General features: G+C 36.4%; 1 protein-coding gene across 2 annotated transcripts in view; it reads right to left on the reverse strand.

Annotated features, from left to right (window-relative positions):
• The window catches only part of CDH7 (cadherin 7), a 115,923-nt gene that overhangs the window by 40,465 nt on the left and 57,270 nt on the right, over window positions 1–18,188 (reverse strand). For both annotated transcript variants that reach the window (XM_034996333.1, XM_034996334.1), the window contains one exon: window positions 3,768–4,021. In XM_034996333.1, the coding sequence (XP_034852224.1) occupies window positions 3,768–4,021 (254 nt within the window). The remainder of the gene's footprint in view (window positions 1–3,767; window positions 4,022–18,188) is intronic.

The following is an 18,188-nucleotide window of genomic DNA, read 5'->3' on the forward strand; positions in this document are numbered from 1 at the left end:
AGTTCATTTAATCTTTCCACCTAGTGCTACTATACTTCTAGATTGGCTTTATGGTGATGTAGGTGTCTCAGTCCTCTTTAAAGAAAGGGCAGATGCACAGAGAAGAGTTACTCATAGCTTTGGCTGGTGTCAAAAGTAGGTAAAAATAAAAAGTGCTGAGCAAGGCAGGGATCATGTAAGAGGAGGCTCTCAATTTTGCCTTGCTGGAGGACAGTAAATGTATTTCTTTCTAGAATTCTAGTCTCTCACGGGCGCCTGGGTGGCTCAGTTGGTTGAGCGACTGCCTTCGGCTCAGGTCATGATCCTGGAGTCCCGGGATCGAGTCCCGCATCGGGCTCCCTGCTCGGCAGGGAGTCTGCTTCTCCCTCTGACCCTCCTCCCTCTCATGCTCTCTGTCTCTCATTCTCTCTGTCTCAAATAAATAAATAAAATCTTTAATAAAAAAAAAAAAAAGAATTCTAGTCTCTCACTCCACATATTGGTAAATATTCCAAATATAAATAGCATATGCTAGATTTTAGTATTATACTACAAAAAATGTCAATAAATTTAAATACTAATTATCCAACTTCCCATCCTGGTTTACAATTCAAGTACTATTGGCCTAATTTTAAGCAATTACAATGAAACAAATACTACTTTCCCATTCCTCTAAGAACCACAATGTGAGCACAAAGCTCACAATCCTAAGACTCTTCAGGTTCTATCTCAATCTGGAAATTCACTTATCCTAGGATCTCAGCAGACCATGCCCACTGCCCATCCATGGCATGTGTTGAAGGAGGGCTTACATTTTGATAGGAACTTGAGTGCCCAATGCAAACACATATTTACGTCCATTAAACTGCATATATTGTCTCTATATTGGAACATATGTGAATACAAAACAAATTTCAATACAGATCACCAATACAATTGCTTGTAAAGTATGTCTCCTTTTGCTGACTTACTGATCTTGAAACAAAAATGGGATGCAAACACAAAAAACTGTAATAATAGCAATGTACAATGATAATACTTCCTAATACTAAAGTCATGATTCTCAGTTTAAAATCATTAGTTACTTTCCCTTTATTACTTAATGTTCAAAAAACTTGGGATAAAGCAGGGATAGGGTTTGCTTTTCCTTCTTACTGGGCATAGGGAACCTTAGGTGGCTAAGTGGCATTCCGTAGGTCACTCGGTAAATAGCAGCACTGAGAAGAGAACCAGTATTCTAGAAAATGCACAGGAGTACACACTCATCAAACTACAAGATGAGGAACTTGGCCTCTTAAAGGATATCACAAATAAACAGGAGAGGAGAAATATATCAAAGACAAATCCAGAAAAAAAATCAGCCATGAATGACAGAGCGACCTTATAAAAAATAGTATAAAAATGTTTCAAGAATACAAGTAGTAAATATTAAGTCAATAAATTAATTTTACAAAAGTAAAAGAAATACACACACACACACACAAAACCATTTTAGTCCACTTGGAACAAAGGCTGTACCTCTTTAATTGTGAGATTAAGGTGTTCAAAAACTGACATAAGCTAGTATTAACCTGGCCTTTCAGGTCACCTTCATCAGCCTTAAGAAAATGAAAATGAGGTAAAAATAAATTCCTGGCCAGCCTCTTTCATTGATGAAAGCCACAGAGATCTTTACCTCTAAAATCAGCAGAGTTCACTTTCTGACCTTTCTATATCTGTGCTTCAGTGAGGAGACCTGGAGGTCACTTCATCTCTAACTCAAGTCACTTACCACTTGGTCCTACTCTCCCTTCTTCCCCAAATTATTATATAATGCTGCATTTTTTCAAATAAAATATTATAACAAGTGAAATATCGATGTGGAGAGGCTTTAGCAGGATGATACACAAGGAAACGAGTAAAGGAAAAAGAAGAAACAAGATTTCTTAACTTCTCTCATTCAAGTACTGAATTATGTTATGTATTAGTGTCTCTTTTTTTATATCTCCAATTTCATGAAAGCATTTTCTTTCTCCCCATGAAATTAAATGATTTAAGCAGAAGTGAGACTATTCCAAGTTGCTGATCTATGCCTACAATCATGCTGTGTCTGATCATAAGAGGAGGAGACTTATATGTTTCAGTAAGAGAGGTGATGCTATAACAAACCCCCAATTCAAGTGTTCACAAGTCAACAAGACTTGGTGGATGGAGCTATGCTTAAGTCAGGAAACTGTTTTGGCAATGAAGGCTGGGCTATTATAGGGAGAAGGGGAAGGTTTGTTCTATCTGGTACATTTGTGACTTTCAAACGTTCTATTACACAGATTATATTCTTAGGAATAGTTTATGATCATTGTGTTCAAAATAATATAGTCATCCATAGAGCCTGAATTTATTGTATAGATGGAAATGATGAGTATGGCTTCAATTTTTTTTAAAATATTTTATTTATTTGACAGAGAGAGACACAGTGAGAGAGAGAACACAAGCAGGGGGAGCGGGAGAGGGAGAAGCAGGCTCTCTGCGGAGCAGGGAGCCTGATGTGGGACTTGACCCCAGGACCCTGGGACCATGACCTAAGCCGAAGGCAGACGCTTAACAACTGAGCCACCCAGGCGTCTAAGTATGACTTCATTTTTGAACTAACAATTATTTTATGCAAATTCTACATTAGACTATGATATTAATAACAGACAAAAGAGAAGGAAAGGAGAGCAGTTATATATGCCTAAATAAGCTTATTATTTTAGGGAGGTAAAAGATTATGCTTTTCTTAACTAAGAATCATTGTCTAAATTACAGATATTTTTCATTACACTTTGTCGTCAATGTCCAAACTTAGCTCAGGAGTTAGCTCAAAAGCACTTAGCATTGCCAGATAGCAGTTAAATCTAAAAAACTGTGGTTAGCTTATAAGCTAAATATATCTGAATATAAAACCTTAACTGATTTTTGTACTTTATTAGACTTTGTAAAAAAAAAAAAAAAGTCCAAAATGTCACATTAAAAAGTTTTACTTATGAATGCAAATTAAGACATGTAATACAAAGTAATTTCAAGTATATTCTCTGTAAAATATTCACCTAAAAAGATGTATCATATGCACACACATACTAACACACACATACACAAAAACATACATGTAGATCTCAGGTTGTAAATTAGAAGTAAAAAGTGTGAAACTGAATGTTGTGGTATTCTGAAGTGCTTATCTATCATCACTCTGTTAGTCGTAAAGAGATCAGTTGCTTAGAACCATGTGTCTAGTCTCGATATAGGACTATTGATAAAACATTTGAAAAATAGTCCTTATACATTATTATTTAATTTTTTACAAGTGGAAATAATAAACTAAAAATATGCTACCCAAATAGACCAATATGTAAAAAAAAAATGATTTGCTTAAAAGTTAATCCCTAATTTTAATTGTTTATAAAATTAGTTTTCTAATATATGTCCATATCCTACATCTAGGACATACATCGCTTCATCTTTGAACACAGTTTGCTTTGAAAGAGTTTAGGATAATTGATTCAATAGGAACATCAGCTATGGCTTGTGGATGATAATGAATGCCTAGGAATATTGCTACATAATAATGGCCTTGAATAATCAGGTGAAACTTTTTTAAATTAGTAAAATGTCGAGTTGTTCTGATCTTGTTTCACTTCCACTGCTATGGCTCAATATATATACAAAACTGGTCTTCATTTGCTGTGAATCAAAAGCATCATAATATAGAAACATGCGTTGTGAATAAAGCACATTGTTATAAACTGCAGGAAAGAAGAGCAATGAGCTTTTACCTCACAGGGCTGTTGGAAGAATCTGGGTCATGAGCTGCTACAGTGCCAATGATATTCCCAACTTGGGTAGCTTCCGACACCTCCATGGGGTACAAAGGTGAGGAAAACACGGGGGGCTCGTCCACATCTTCCACAATTATCTTCACTGTTGTCGTGTCACTGAATGGCCCCAAGCTTAGAAAGCGAGGGTCGGCATCTTTGTTTGCAGCTTCTATCCGGAGTGTGTAACTTGTTTTGGCTTCAAAATCCAGGTCCTGTAAAGAAAGTCATTAGGGAAATTAAATTACCAATTAAATAGTCAGCTAAGCAGAGCCTTTTCATTTATGAATGCTAATAAGCATAGAAAGGACTCAGCCACGAAAATGCACCATCAGCATTCACAAATAATCAATAATAATGCCCATCAGAATCCTTGCTGCTTTTCTGGCTCATAGACAATGGTAAGTGCTTTGGAGCTAACTTAATCCACTCTGCTGCTGTGCATTGCATGGGCAAAAGCAAGTCCTTAGAATATTATTTGAAAGACAACCGATAAGGCTGAAAACTCTTTCCAACAGGGACATCAATATAATATCCTTCAACCATGTAATTTAACTGCACTATCCAGGGGTGCACATTAAAAAGAAAGAAAAATATAACTTTCCAGTGGATTTCTCATTTAAAAGGCCATCTTTATTGATTTCAGGGACTCCATTACAATCCTGAGCTTTTAGGTGCCCCAAAGGCAGCCACACTGCATAGGTGGGATGTTGAGTTTGTGCTGCCTGAAAACACAGCTAATTCTCGTTGAAGCACAATTTCTTTCTCCACAATTCCTCAACCAGTATACGCTGTGTCTCTGTTTGTATCTGATGGTTGAGAGTTATATTCTAAAATCCCAGTTCTGCAACTTTCCAAGAGGATTAACATGTCAACACTTTCCTCAAAAATAGTGACCCAAGTTAAACCATTTGGTAGTTTTAAAAAGTTGTAAGGGCAATTAAATGTTGTCCTAGGAAAGCACCATCTGTGGAAAAGAAAATTATATATACAATATGCTGAAGTTGTTTGTGACGATAAAATGCTTCTCTTTTTCAAGGAGAGAGAAGAGAAAGAGAAATGCTTTCTCTCTTTTCAAATACAGAGTCACAGATTTTTAGGACTTTTTTTTTTAAAAGATTTTTATTTATTAGAGAGAGACACAGCAAGAGAGGGAACACAAGCAGGGGGAGAGGGAGAAGCAGGCTTCCCATGGAGCAGAGAGCCCGATGCAGGGCTTGATCGCAGGACCCTGGAACCACGACCTGAGCTGAAGGCAGATGCTTAACGACTGAGCCACCCAGGCACCCCAGATTTTTATGACTTTTGATCTCAATCTCAGCACTGAAAAACTGTCCCAAAATATTCCTTACATTCAAGGAGATAAAACAAAAATAATTTTTTAAAAAGTAAAGAAATGGACCGAAATGCTACCAAATATAAAGCATGGTTTACTTAATTGTAATTTTTACCTAACGGTTATGTAACAGAAAAAGTATTAGGGAAAAGGGGACTAAAATAAACAAAACAATGTAGTCGTGTAAATAGAAAATAGGATATATATAGAGAGACACACTGTATGTATGTATATGTATGTCTATATGACAAACAGTATATATATGTACTGTTTATATAAAACATAACATGTGCACACAGAAATCCATGTACATACAAAATATACAAATATAGATGTGTGTGTATTTGCAGATATATGTTACATAAAAGTCTCCATGGCTCATCTCCGATTAATACTGAGGGAAAAATATATAAATCAATACTCAAAAATAGGTTTATAGTATCTAGATCAGGGAGCACTTACTAAATGTTTACTAGCTTCACATCTGTCTCATCCAATAGATTGTAAGCTCCAGACTGTCTTGTTAATTACTAGCATTCCCAGGGCCTGTTATGAATTCAGTACATAGAAGGGGCTCAATAATTCTTGTTGAATTAGAAAAAACTAGACCACAGATATCCAGGACACAGAGCCTTAAAATTGAACTATGCTTTTGCCCCAGGGAATCCTGATAGCCAAAAGGAGGGGTGGGAGAAGGAATAGTCAGGTATATTGGTTTTCTTTACCACAAAACACTTCTTAGAATTGCTACAGGAAAATGCAGTTTTAATTTTCTGAGCTTTCATATGAAAATGCAGGGGCATGTGGTACACAGTGCCCTAAACACCACCTTATTAACAAATTCAGTGATATTCTGATGCTACCTTTTTTGTCTATTACCTAAAAATATTTCCAGTGCAATGGTTCTCAACCAAATGTGAGGATCAGAACTACCCAGGGGAGTTTTCTGACACATGTGTGGCCCCTTCAAAGAAGATTTTGATTCAGCAGATCCAGGAAGAAGCCCAACCATATGCATTTTTAAAAGGGGGGCTCCTGGGGGGCTCAGTCAGTTAAGCATCTGCCTTCAGCTCAGGTCATGATCTCAGGGTCCTGGAATCGAGTCCTGCGTTGGGCTCCCCACTCCCCGCTCCACGGGAAGCATGTTTCTCCCTCTCTCTCTCTCCCCTGCTCATGCTCTCTCTCTCTCTCATTCTCTCTCTCTCAAATAAATAAATAAAGTCTTTAAAAAAAGAAGGCTCATTGGGTAATTGTGATGCAAAGCCTCTTGTAAGAAGGCTGACCTCTGCATTAACACTGTGTTGTACCCATACATGTAATCTAGTATTTAATTTGGGTATTGCTAAGGATAAAAAAAATTCCTTACCTAAATGCATTTACTTATTCCAAACATACTCACAAATAGCTTGGATATTAACCTGTGTACTTTGTTCTTATATTACTTATAAAACTGACAAATAATGAGAGAAATCTTATTTTTATATCGTATGTGTCTCTGTATGACAGAAGGTGTCTTAAAAATCCTATTTACCATCTCCTTTTAAATCAATTCAAAACCACAACCACTTTTAAGATATTCATTCAGCTCTATCAAAAGGGATAACAAGTATTTCTGTATTCAAGTAAAAGTTTGGCATATGAAAGAAAAATGTAAAATCTACTGCACAAATGAATGCGATTATTTTATAGCAACTTTTTTTTAATGTGTCTAAAAGGCAACAACATGAGGTATAGACATCTGGATGCCACTGAGTCATAATGAAACACAGTATCATGCATGATGATTGGTTGCCTAAGAGCTATTATGACAATAGAGCAATAAAAGAATTTGTATGAAAGGCTATGAATCAAGATTACAGACAAAAGAAATTGCTACACAAAATGATTTCCAGAGCAAATCAGAATCAACCAGACATCTACTTTTCAAAGAGGGGTGTGGTGTGATAGATAGGGTTGTTAAACACATTGAAGAGAAAGCTTTTGCAGTAAAATTTTAATTCCTATTTCTCTTTCTTATTGACTTCTATCTAAGCAATACGTTCCATAACCATTAGATTTAATGAACAGGGTTTTACTTGGGGGAAAAAAAAAAAGTTTAACAACTGAGGAAACACAGAGTAAAAGGAAGAAGATAAAGGTAATGTCTAAATAGATTCTATCCAATATTGGAACTACATATCACTGGGGACTATATATAAGTGGAAATTAAACCAAAACATTCTTCACACTGTGGCCCACGATAGCAAGCAATAAAGGGTGAATAAGAACCCGGATTCAAATGGGAGTCACGCAGACCCAAGCCAGTGACCCCACAGAGCCTTTCTGGGACCTGTAGAAGCTGTGCTTTCATCTGTCAAGTGACATGTATATCAGAGACACTGAGAGAAGAAGCTTGTTTGGTATATTATTTCCTAGACTATAAAATAGATCTGTTTACAGTTTGGCCATCAGAGATGATGAACTGCAGGATTAAAAAAACAAAAACAAAAACTACAGAGAACACACTGATGGTTAGCAGAGGGGAGGTGGGTGGGGAGGGGTGAAATAGGTGAAGGGGATGAGCCCTGAGTAATGCACAGAATTGTTGAATCACTCTGCTGTGCACCTGAAACTAATATAACACTATGTAAACTATACTGGAATTAGAATAACACAATTAAAAAAATAAGCAGTGTATCTAAGGCAGGGGTGAACAACCTTTTCCCGTAAGGAAATAATACTAAATAATTAGGCTTTGCAGGTTGTACATTCTCTGCCACCTATAAATGAATTCGTGTGGCCGCGTGCCAATAATGCTTCATTTACAGACAATGAAACATAAATTCTATAGAACTTTCACATATCACACATTCATCTTCCTTCCATTTTTCTCAATCATTTAAAAACATAAAACCATCCGTAGTCCTTGAGCTGTACAAAAACAGGCAGTTATTTGTCAACACCGGTCTAAGGAGCCCAAGATAATAAGCCTCTTTTTCCAGACGAGATGCTCACCCTTCTTCCTCCCATCCCTTTTACCACAATTGAAATGAACTATTCACTATAAGCAGCATACTTTGTGTCTTCCAGTTCATATCACCTGCTGGTCCTCCTTTCACACAATTTTGTCTTCCATTTGTCTTATTGAAATCTCATGGAGACCCACTATCACCTTCTTTATTAACGTTCCCATAATCCCCTTACCTAATGAATAGTAAAACTTCTTTATATGGAAAGCTAACCATAAACGGGAAGTTTTATACACATCTTTAACGTGCATTTAAAAAAGATGCAGGGCTGGTATTATTAATCGATGTGAAATCCAAACAGCAGAGAGTTCCAGTGAAAGTCCGAAGTTACATGTGTAGAGGGGAAAGACACACTATGTGAAGTTAAGGCCATGTCCACCCACCACCCATTTCCTTCCTGCTACAGAAAGCAGGCTCCAAGAGTAACTAGGGTTTCTTATTATATGGCATTATCACATTTAGGCACCTGCCCACCTGACCAACCTTATAGGTTTGCTGTAGAGTATTCCTAAATTTAAAACACTTAGAACATCAACTGACACTGAGTAACTGCTGTATAAATATTCACTTTGTTACTATTATATTATTCTTAGTGCCATTACTTCCTGCTAGATTATAAGCAAATCAAATGAGAGTTAAAATCATGTCTTCCTCCTCTATGTTTCGCCTGTGACACTTAGCCTACGTCTTCAGTAAAGTCAGTTTATAATATGATGGCTTGAATTAAAAAAAGCAAAAAACAAAACAAAACCCATCATTAATAGTGGGGTCTGAATAGTTCCCCTGCCATTTTTAGCCTTTTGAAAAGTAAAACCTAAGTTAAAACATAATCTTGAGTCCATTTAATAAAACCATTGCACTGTATTTTTCTTTCTCCATATAGCTTGGCTTCTGGTCTACAGCCAAATGTGCTCTCATTAAGCTCAATGGCCTCCTTTTAGATCTTGCACTTTTGGGCAATGCTGGTGTTGATGTTTAGGAATTGATCCAAGTTAAAGTGTTCTTTTGGGGGGCGCCTGGGTGGCTCAGTTGGATAAGCGACTGCCTTCAGCTCAGGTCATGATCCTGGAGTCCCGGGATCGAGTCCCGCATCGGGCTCCCTGCTCGGCAGGGAGTCTGCCTCTGACCCTCCTCCCTCTCATGCTCTCTGTCTCTCATTCTCTCTGTCTCAAATAAATAAATAAAATCTTTAAAAAAAAAAAAAAGTCTTCTTTTGGAAATGGTTCATTCTGCTCTTCTAAACGTGGCATGGTACCAACAGGGCTGATGAGAGAGAGAGAGAGAGAGTGTGCGCACATGCACACATGTGCCTGTCTATATATTTAGTGTCTATGTTAAATGTTGATTTTGTACAAAAGCACTAAGACTGTTTGTCATTTTTAAAAACACGTCTTTTTCTAGAGATTCCAGCTGTCTTTTGGATCAAAGCATATTCTGTTGCTTTCAATATCTTCCCTCCTTGTTGATCAAACCAATATAAATCTTTTTCCCCTAAGTAAATGGGCCTAAATGAGGCCATACCTATGGAAAAATAACCCTCAATCACAATTTTCCCTTCACAATTATTTTACTCTAAATAAATCTACTGTCCAGATCCTTAAAAGTGACCTATAACCTTGAAAAAGGTCTCTCCGCAAGAATAATTTTGTACAAATACAATGATAAGAGTTCTAAACTGACTCCCAGAAGTACTTTTCAAAAGCAAAAAATACCTTTATTATGGACAACTACTCTGCTGCCTTTGTTTTCTCCCTTCCCTGGGTTGTGCGGGAGAGTCTTAATGTTTTCCCCCCTTGCCTGAATTTAGACAGGATTCTTCCTGCTCTTGGCCCCTGACCTCCCCTTTCTTAGAGCAGTTAGTTTAGAAAACAGGTATTGTAAGTCCATTCTTTGCCCCTTTGAGATGGAAATTTTTTTAAAAGTTTCTTGACATTTTTACAGCCCAGGAATGTCTTCCTCAAGAAAAAGAGGGCACGTACTGCATGGAGCACTGGGTGTTATATGCAAACAATGAATCATGGAACACTACATCAAAAACTAATGATGTATGGTGATTAACATAATAAAATTAAAAAAACAAAAAACAGAAAACAGGGAGTCATTTCTTTGAAATGTCATCATCAAGGAAGATAGAGCCTCTAGTTGCTAGCTGCTGGGAGGGTAGGAGCCAACCTTCAGCCTGAGCCTTGCTCCAAGTTGTAAAACTACCTCCTGTCATGAAGATACAAGAAAATTTACTTTTCCTTTAGGTAAAGCCGATCAGCACATACAGATACCCTATTATCCCCCCTACCCATCCACACTCTAGCTCTTAACTCGCCAGCCCTCTGTCTCACCTGACTTGAGTTTAGACTGAATTCTGGCCTCCTTCTCCTATTGCAATATCCTTGAAGCCTGTCTTATCCTGTTTAAATCTGTCCAGTGCAATTTTTGTTGACAGTTACAAGTGATTTTACCATCTTCTGAAGCTTTTGTCTTGAAAACTTTTGTGAATCATGAAACCTATATCCAGATTTGGGCAATAAGCTATTTTTATAGAGAATAAAGAAGGGAAAGATATGTTCCAAACTGTAACATATATAAGATTCTATATTTGGATGCACCATGTTGACGCATTAAAAAAAAATCTAGGGACAAACAAATCATCTAAAAAAGCAAAGTAAGTATAAGCAAATTTGGAACAAGCAAAAAAGGATTACTGGGTACCTCCATGTCCAGTTTATATTTCTATGAGACTCATTATTTTAACTTTTCAAAAAATTATACTTTAATGCAACTCTTTATCAGGGACTTGATAACAAATACTCATATTTTGCAGACTATTATCACTACACAAAAAGTATCTGGTGTTCTACAGGTAAATTAGGACCTTAACGAAGATATGAATAAATGCAGAAATGTTTAAGTCTGAAACATTATGTCAACATATTAAGAATAAAGTCAGGATACAAGTATCAGGAATAATTATTTCCATTATCTAGCCACACAAGTGTCCTCTGGCTTCCATGAGTACTTAAATTAACATCTCTTAACCTAGATACTAGAAAAAAGCAATGAAGCAGATATAACACATCTCCATTTTCTAACTTAAAAAAATCGAAGACCATCAACTAAATGCATATATGTTTCAGATTTTTAGTTGAACTTACCTAAAAGAGGTAGAACCATAAACTGCTAAATGTATTCCCTATTAAAAATGCACATTTATATAGTCCTTCCCATGTGCATTCTACAAGTTTTACAATATTAATTTATTAACTGCTCACACTCATTGGTTCTCACAAGACAATACTGTAAGATAAGATAGCTCTTAACCGATCTTTCTGACAAATCTGGAAATTGAGCCAAGCACAGACTGAGTTCCTTGCTCATAACCACACAGGGTGGCCCCAGTGTCTTTGTTCCCAAAGAGTAAGAACAAAAGATCAGAATGAATTGGAAGTATGAATCTGACAATCTAAAACAAAAAGAGTAGTAGTGAATCTCAAGATGATGACAAAGGAAGAAGGTGGGATAAACCATATAAAGCTGATGTAGGAAATAAGCAGTCCATACTGCAGTGGTGAGAGAGAAATTGAGGGCTGTTATCACCAAAGTGTCCACTGCCATCACATATTATTTCAACTTGAGCACAGAATGACTAAATCAGGAATTACCCAGATTCTTATCCATACCTAGTTAATTAATATCTGGCTTTCTCTTTTATGTTCTGTTGTCAGCATCAGCTATTCCACTCACAGAAATGTTCGACTATGACTTCTGTGTTAATTTCCTACTCTTGCAGTAGCAAAACACCACAAATGTAGTGGCTTAAAAAAACATCAATTTATTGTTTTACCATTTTGGAGTTCAGAGGTCTAAATCATGGTGTTGACAGGACTGTGTTCCTTCTTAAGGCTTCAGGGAAGAATCATTCCAGCTTCTAGGAGCCACATGTATTTTTGGCTCACAGCCCCTTCTTCCATCTTCCTCTGGTTCTGTTACCGCATCTCTTCTCTTCTGACTGAATCTTCCTGCATCCCTCATATAAGGACCTTGTGATTACACTGAGCCCAGTGAGATAATCCATGATAATCTCCCCATCTCAAGCTCCTTAACTTAATCACATCTGCAAAATTCCTTTTGTCATGTAAGGTAAACTACTCAACAGATTCCAGAGATTAGGACATGGCTATCTTTAGGATGGGGGAAGGAGGGCACACTCTTCTGTGTACCACAGCCTCCTACTGTGAATTCAGTAGGCTTTCTTCTTATTATTATTTCACAAGCAGAAAATAGAAAACAAGCCTTGCAAATGACTATATTCCTGCCCAGCATCTAAAACGTGGTTCACACAACAGCTCAGGCAGAGGTCCCTATTTCCCAGCATGCACCATGACTAGACCCAGTGACTTCGTGTGGAAGGGTCTCACACATTTTCTGGCAGGCTGAATCCAGATTATGACCCAAAGGCAGTTTAGCTTATATTTTTCTTGGGAGCCTTTATCAAACAGCAGCAAACATTGATCTATTTTGATCTGCACAATTATTTTGTGAGTAATGCTGAAACAGGAGAGAAGACTATAGCCTAAGTCAGCTGACCTGAGATTCTGTTCTTACTTTTGCCATTTCATATACGTGTAAACTGAAGACTTTTTAGTTTCTTCGGAGCACAGCTGGGACTCAAAATCTTTTTTTCTACTTTCCCAGCATCCACAGTATTGTACAGCTCCTCTCTTTTCATGTGTTTTTTTCACTCACTTCTCAAATCTGGCCTGGCCTCTCTCGCTTTGATGAATGTAATGTGGCAGCAGAGATTGATATCCTTCAAGAGATCCTGTAGCTTCTGTTCTTGCCATTCTTGAAACAAACCCAAGCTAGCAACTGGATGCTCTGAGACACATTTCTAGCCCCCCTTGGCTCAGCAGATGGACAGCCACCTCCCTAGAGGCACAGCCACCAAGATGACCATGTGTGAGCCTACCTAAGGCCAGCAGAAAAATCAGCCGGCTGAACCCCCACCAAACTGCTCACCCACAAAGTCATGATGTAAAGAAATAATGTTGTTTAAAGTGGTTGATTGCGGGGGTGATTTGTTAAGTAGCAATGAATAGTTGACACAGCTGTGGAGAGAAACAGAATAAAAGTCGGTGGCTTCGGGTTTTGATATGTGATGACAGCATATCCAGTGAAAATGAACCAAAATAGCCTTGAAATGCCCAGATGAAATAGTGAGAGAGAGGTCATATCTAGACATGTGAATTTCTTTGAATTCCAGGCCCTTGACTCTTCTAATCATTTCCTTATTGGTTTATATCCTGTCTTCATTATCTAAAATAGATTCCAGGAACCATCAGTTCCCCCCTCTACTGATAATATATGCAATTCCTTTTCTTTCATTTATCCGAATATATTTAAATTTTAAGTTTGCTTTGTTGATCAGTTATTTATAAACTCTCTTAAAATACCTCAGTCCTAAAAGGATAAAACAATTTCCCTTCTCTGAATCTTTCTCTGCCCTGCTAACTTAAATTTTTAGTTTCACCAAGTAATGTCTAAAGCATTCTTCCCCTCACTTTTTTATGTTTTTTAAGTAATCTCTGTGCCCAGTGTGGGGCTTGAACTCATGACCATGAGATCAAGAATTGCATGCCCACTGACTGAGCCAGTCAGGCACCCCTTTCCCTTACTTTATATACATGCTTTAGTGATATTCTCGAGTGTCCCTTTAATTTTAATTATCATGCATATGATTATGCTTCCCAGGACCAAGTTTGTACTCGAGACCTCTGCCTGGAGCTGCTAATCCTTATTCATGACCTCCTAGATGTTATTACCCAGATATCACAGGCACCTCACATGTATTCCAAACCATATTAATCATCAGCACACTCCCATTCTAAAGGAATGACACAATTATTCATCCAGTTACTCATACTAGAAAGATTCAGTTTTGTCCTTAAATTCTCTCTCCAACTTTCTTATACAATCACTAAATCTTATCTCTTTCTTAAATATGTCTTTCTTGGAAGCCTACCCATTGAAACTAATTTAGGAAACAACACACAATGGAAAAAAAGACAGAAAGAAAAAACTGTACATTATCTGTGACTTGTACTAAGCAAAAAAAAAAAAGTGATGGACTCACTGGAAAATGTCTTTGACATACACATATTCTGAGAACACTGCTCTGATAACTGTCAACATCAAAGCAAACAGAAAATACTCATAAGCGAACACGGCCTTTGCCTCTTTGATCAAGACTGCCCTGTGTTGACATTTACATTACTATCAACTTCCTTCAAAGAGTGTCAATTTCTTATTTCCTTTTTAAGCCCCTAAATGTATCTCTAATCTTGGATTCAAACACTGCTAAATTTATACCTTAATAAGCAGATAGCCTATATATATGCATACATGAGCATAATGATTAAAATGATATAAGGATATACTTAAATATACACAGGAACAATGGGTTGAATAAATTGGAAAATATAGTCTGAAATTCAGAAGTTAAATAAATTTGAGTTACTGTATTAATCTTACCACAGACAGCCTTTAAAATTAAAATAATCCAAAATGTATGCCTTTTCCCAGTCCAATGAGAGAAATATCTTTGTTCTATTTTGAGAAATGTGCCTCTACAGCACCAGGATTAATTGAATTAAATCTTTTGAAAGAAAAATGTAATAATAAGAAAAATAAATTGGAAATGTTTTCGGTTTGACACACCTCCCCCACACATCAGCAGCATTTTGTGAAATGCTGAAATACATACTTGACTCTGGGAATTAGCTCCTCATTATTGCAAGTAGTAGACAAAGGACACATTTCAATAACAAAATAGTAAACCCCAGAGCTTAAAAATCCTCATGGCAGAGTTGAAGGCTGAAGGGAAACTGTATATTCTAACTCTTTCTCCCTCACAGTGAAAGGATGTGGGCCACCTTAGAAATACGTCTACAGTGATGCTCTATTATTTGATGGCTTTGGCTTCATTCAGAATTTTTAAAGGTATGAATATAAGGAGATTATGAAGATAGCATAGAATCGGCCAGGAAAAGCTAAAATACACTGACAGTGACAATGTGAGCCTCCAAACACCATCCATATGCCAGAGATGCATGTGTACTTATCCTTCACAGGAAATGCATCTTGAAAATGCTCATTTTTTACTGTACTGTAACTCTAGAGTAATGTATTTTATAAAAGCAGAATCCCATATTTAATCCCTACCGAGGTCTTATATTGAAAACTGAAGTACATTAGAGGAAAGATTCTCATATCTCAAAGGAAAAATAGGAAACTAAAGTTCCCGCATTGTAAATTATGATGCAAAAATGTAAGCAGAAAAAATTCTAGGTAGAAAGAAAGACAGTTTCACTCACATGGGATAATACTCAGGTTTACACTTTGTGAATTTGGGAGCCCTGTGTAATTGGTTGTAGAAGTTATTAAATCATTCATAAATGGCCAAAGCAGGAGCTTTAACTGTGAAACACTGTATTGTCGTCTTAATTTGAAATAGTATTTAAACTATATAATCATGTGTATAATTCTGTGATAATACCTATAAAAACCTTTAGCCTTGGGGATTCTGCCTATTTGGTCATATTTATAAACATTTTCTATATAAGACATTGGAACAAAAATAACATAAGTGAAGGTTAGCTTTCACAATTCTGTACTTATTTTTCTTTTTCTAACATATTTTAAAAAGACTGGTTTCTTGTTCTCTCTCTGCTCTGAAGTTCACTCTATGTAAAGTATAACATATGTAAATGTTTCAAAATATAATAACAGTTTGCTCAAACTGGAATAAATCTCATTATAACCATGACAGTGCATTGTTTATGACAAAGAAATGAACTGAAGTTTTATTATACTATAGAGAGAAAATAAGTTCACATGATTATCAAGCATGGTCCACAGGTACAAAATATCCTACTTCCAAGAGAAATGGCGATATAAACAAACAGTGAAACTCTGTTATCCACATGTGAAATAATATTTAGAGACATTCACAATCATCAGAATACATTATGTCAACATCCTAGAAGTGCCTGGTTGTAAATGTTTTCCTATAGTTAGGAGAGACTAGAAAACCCATCAAAAAATGGGTCATTTTTGGGGACTGCCCACAGCATTCTACTGTATATCTAAATGAAAATTTTCAAATATTCTAAGAACAATGGAAGAACACTTCATTTGTTTTCCTTCAGAATTTCTTGGTTCTAGTAAGAATGTCCTTGTGACTCAGATCAGAATTCCATTCTGGATTTCATAGATGATTCCACTATTCTATACAGAAAGAATACCGAATTTATGGGACCCATATATGTTTTTGCTGACTCCACTCACTGTAAGGAGCCTCTGGAAGTATTTTACCTGGAATGAAATACAGAACCTCATTTCACTGAAATTGTGACAAATAAAACTGAAAATCAAAATGCTGTCCTTGAGGACCATATGCAATTGTTAGTTCTGACAGAGGGAATCAGAAAATCTTAAGGATAGACTTTCTTCATTCTGAAAAACAACAACAACAACAATAAAACACTCTAACGAGACTATTTTTTTTTTAAATGTTAAGCAAAAACACTCTTCTGAAGTAGAACTCAGGATCCTGTTGGCTTCATGATGGAAAAACACTTGGATGTGGGGTTAAAGACTGCCCTTATGAGGCTAGTGGACTACACTGCTTTAAGATGGAGGGTTTTCATGAGAGACTGTGGACTCTGAGAAACAAACTGAGGGTTCTAGAGGGGAGGGGGGTTTAATACCCAGTGATGGGTATTAAAGAGGGCACGTACTGAATGGAGACACTGGGTGTTATATGCAAACAATGAATCATGGAACACTACATCAAAAACTAATGATGTAATGTATGGTGATTAACGTAATAAAAAAAAGAAAAAAAAAGATGGAGGGTTTTAGGGGTAGTGGGCCAAGTATGGATATTCTATTTTTCATGAGTAGAAGCCACTTGCCTTGGATTGAAGATGAAAGTTTGTAACAACAGTTCTTATGAACTACAGCGAATCTACTCATTTTTAACTTACTTTTGTAGCTATCATTATTGAAAACTCTTGTTAATTCTAACAATACTTCAGTAAATTCTTTTGGAATTTCTAAGCATATAACCTCATTAATGATTATTTTACTGCTTCATTTCAATTTGTTGTATCCTTCTCTCTTATTCCCTTAGTATAAGGTAGATTGCTTTCAATCTAGTTGGACTAATAAAGTATTTTTGAATTTTGAACAGCAATTTAAAGAAAGGATGGATTTGAGAAGCTAGAAATAGGTTGTAAACTTAGGAGCTATTAAAATAGTTTTGGAGTGAGCAATGATAACCAACCTTAGGATAATGCTAAAGAGAACAGAAAAAAACATATAGCCGAGAGCTATTATGGATCAAGGAGGAACAAGAAGCTAGAAATGACTTCAAAGCTTTAAACTTAAAAAAAAAAAAAAAAAAAAAAGTGTGTGATTTGACTGTGACCAGAATTAACAATTCCCTAAAACTTTAAAAAATAATATTAAGAAATTGAAGAGGGCGTCTGGGTGGCTCAGTTGGTTAAGCGACTGCCTTCGGCTCAGGTCATGATCCTGGAGTCCCGGGATCGAGTCCCGCATCGGGCTCCCTACTCGGCAGGGAGTCTGCTTCTCCCTCTGACCCTCCCCCCTCTCATGCTCTATCTCATTCTCTCTCTCAAATAAATAAATAAAATCTTTAAAAAAAAAAAAAGAAATTGAAGATAAATGTTATTACTGAACTAAATATATCAAATATATATATTTGTGTATGTTTCTTCAATGCTTTATGCTCTCTATGTGAAATGTATGTGTTCAATAAAAATAATTTCAATATATATTTAAATTCTAGAATATGAACAGATTGATTTCAGATGAATCTTAGAAATCTTTGAGCAGCATTGTACCTTATTGCATTCCTTTTATTTTAGACAACAAAACAAAACATTTTGCCAACAGTTGGCCTATCCTAGTTATTAAAACTTTTTTACACAGATTGTCACCAGCTAAGCTAAAATAGCA

This window comes from Mirounga leonina, unplaced genomic scaffold (assembly GCF_011800145.1).
Source record: "Mirounga leonina isolate KUSES-001 unplaced genomic scaffold, KU_Mleo_1.0 Mir_93, whole genome shotgun sequence".
Taxonomy (NCBI): Eukaryota; Metazoa; Chordata; class Mammalia; order Carnivora; family Phocidae; genus Mirounga; species Mirounga leonina.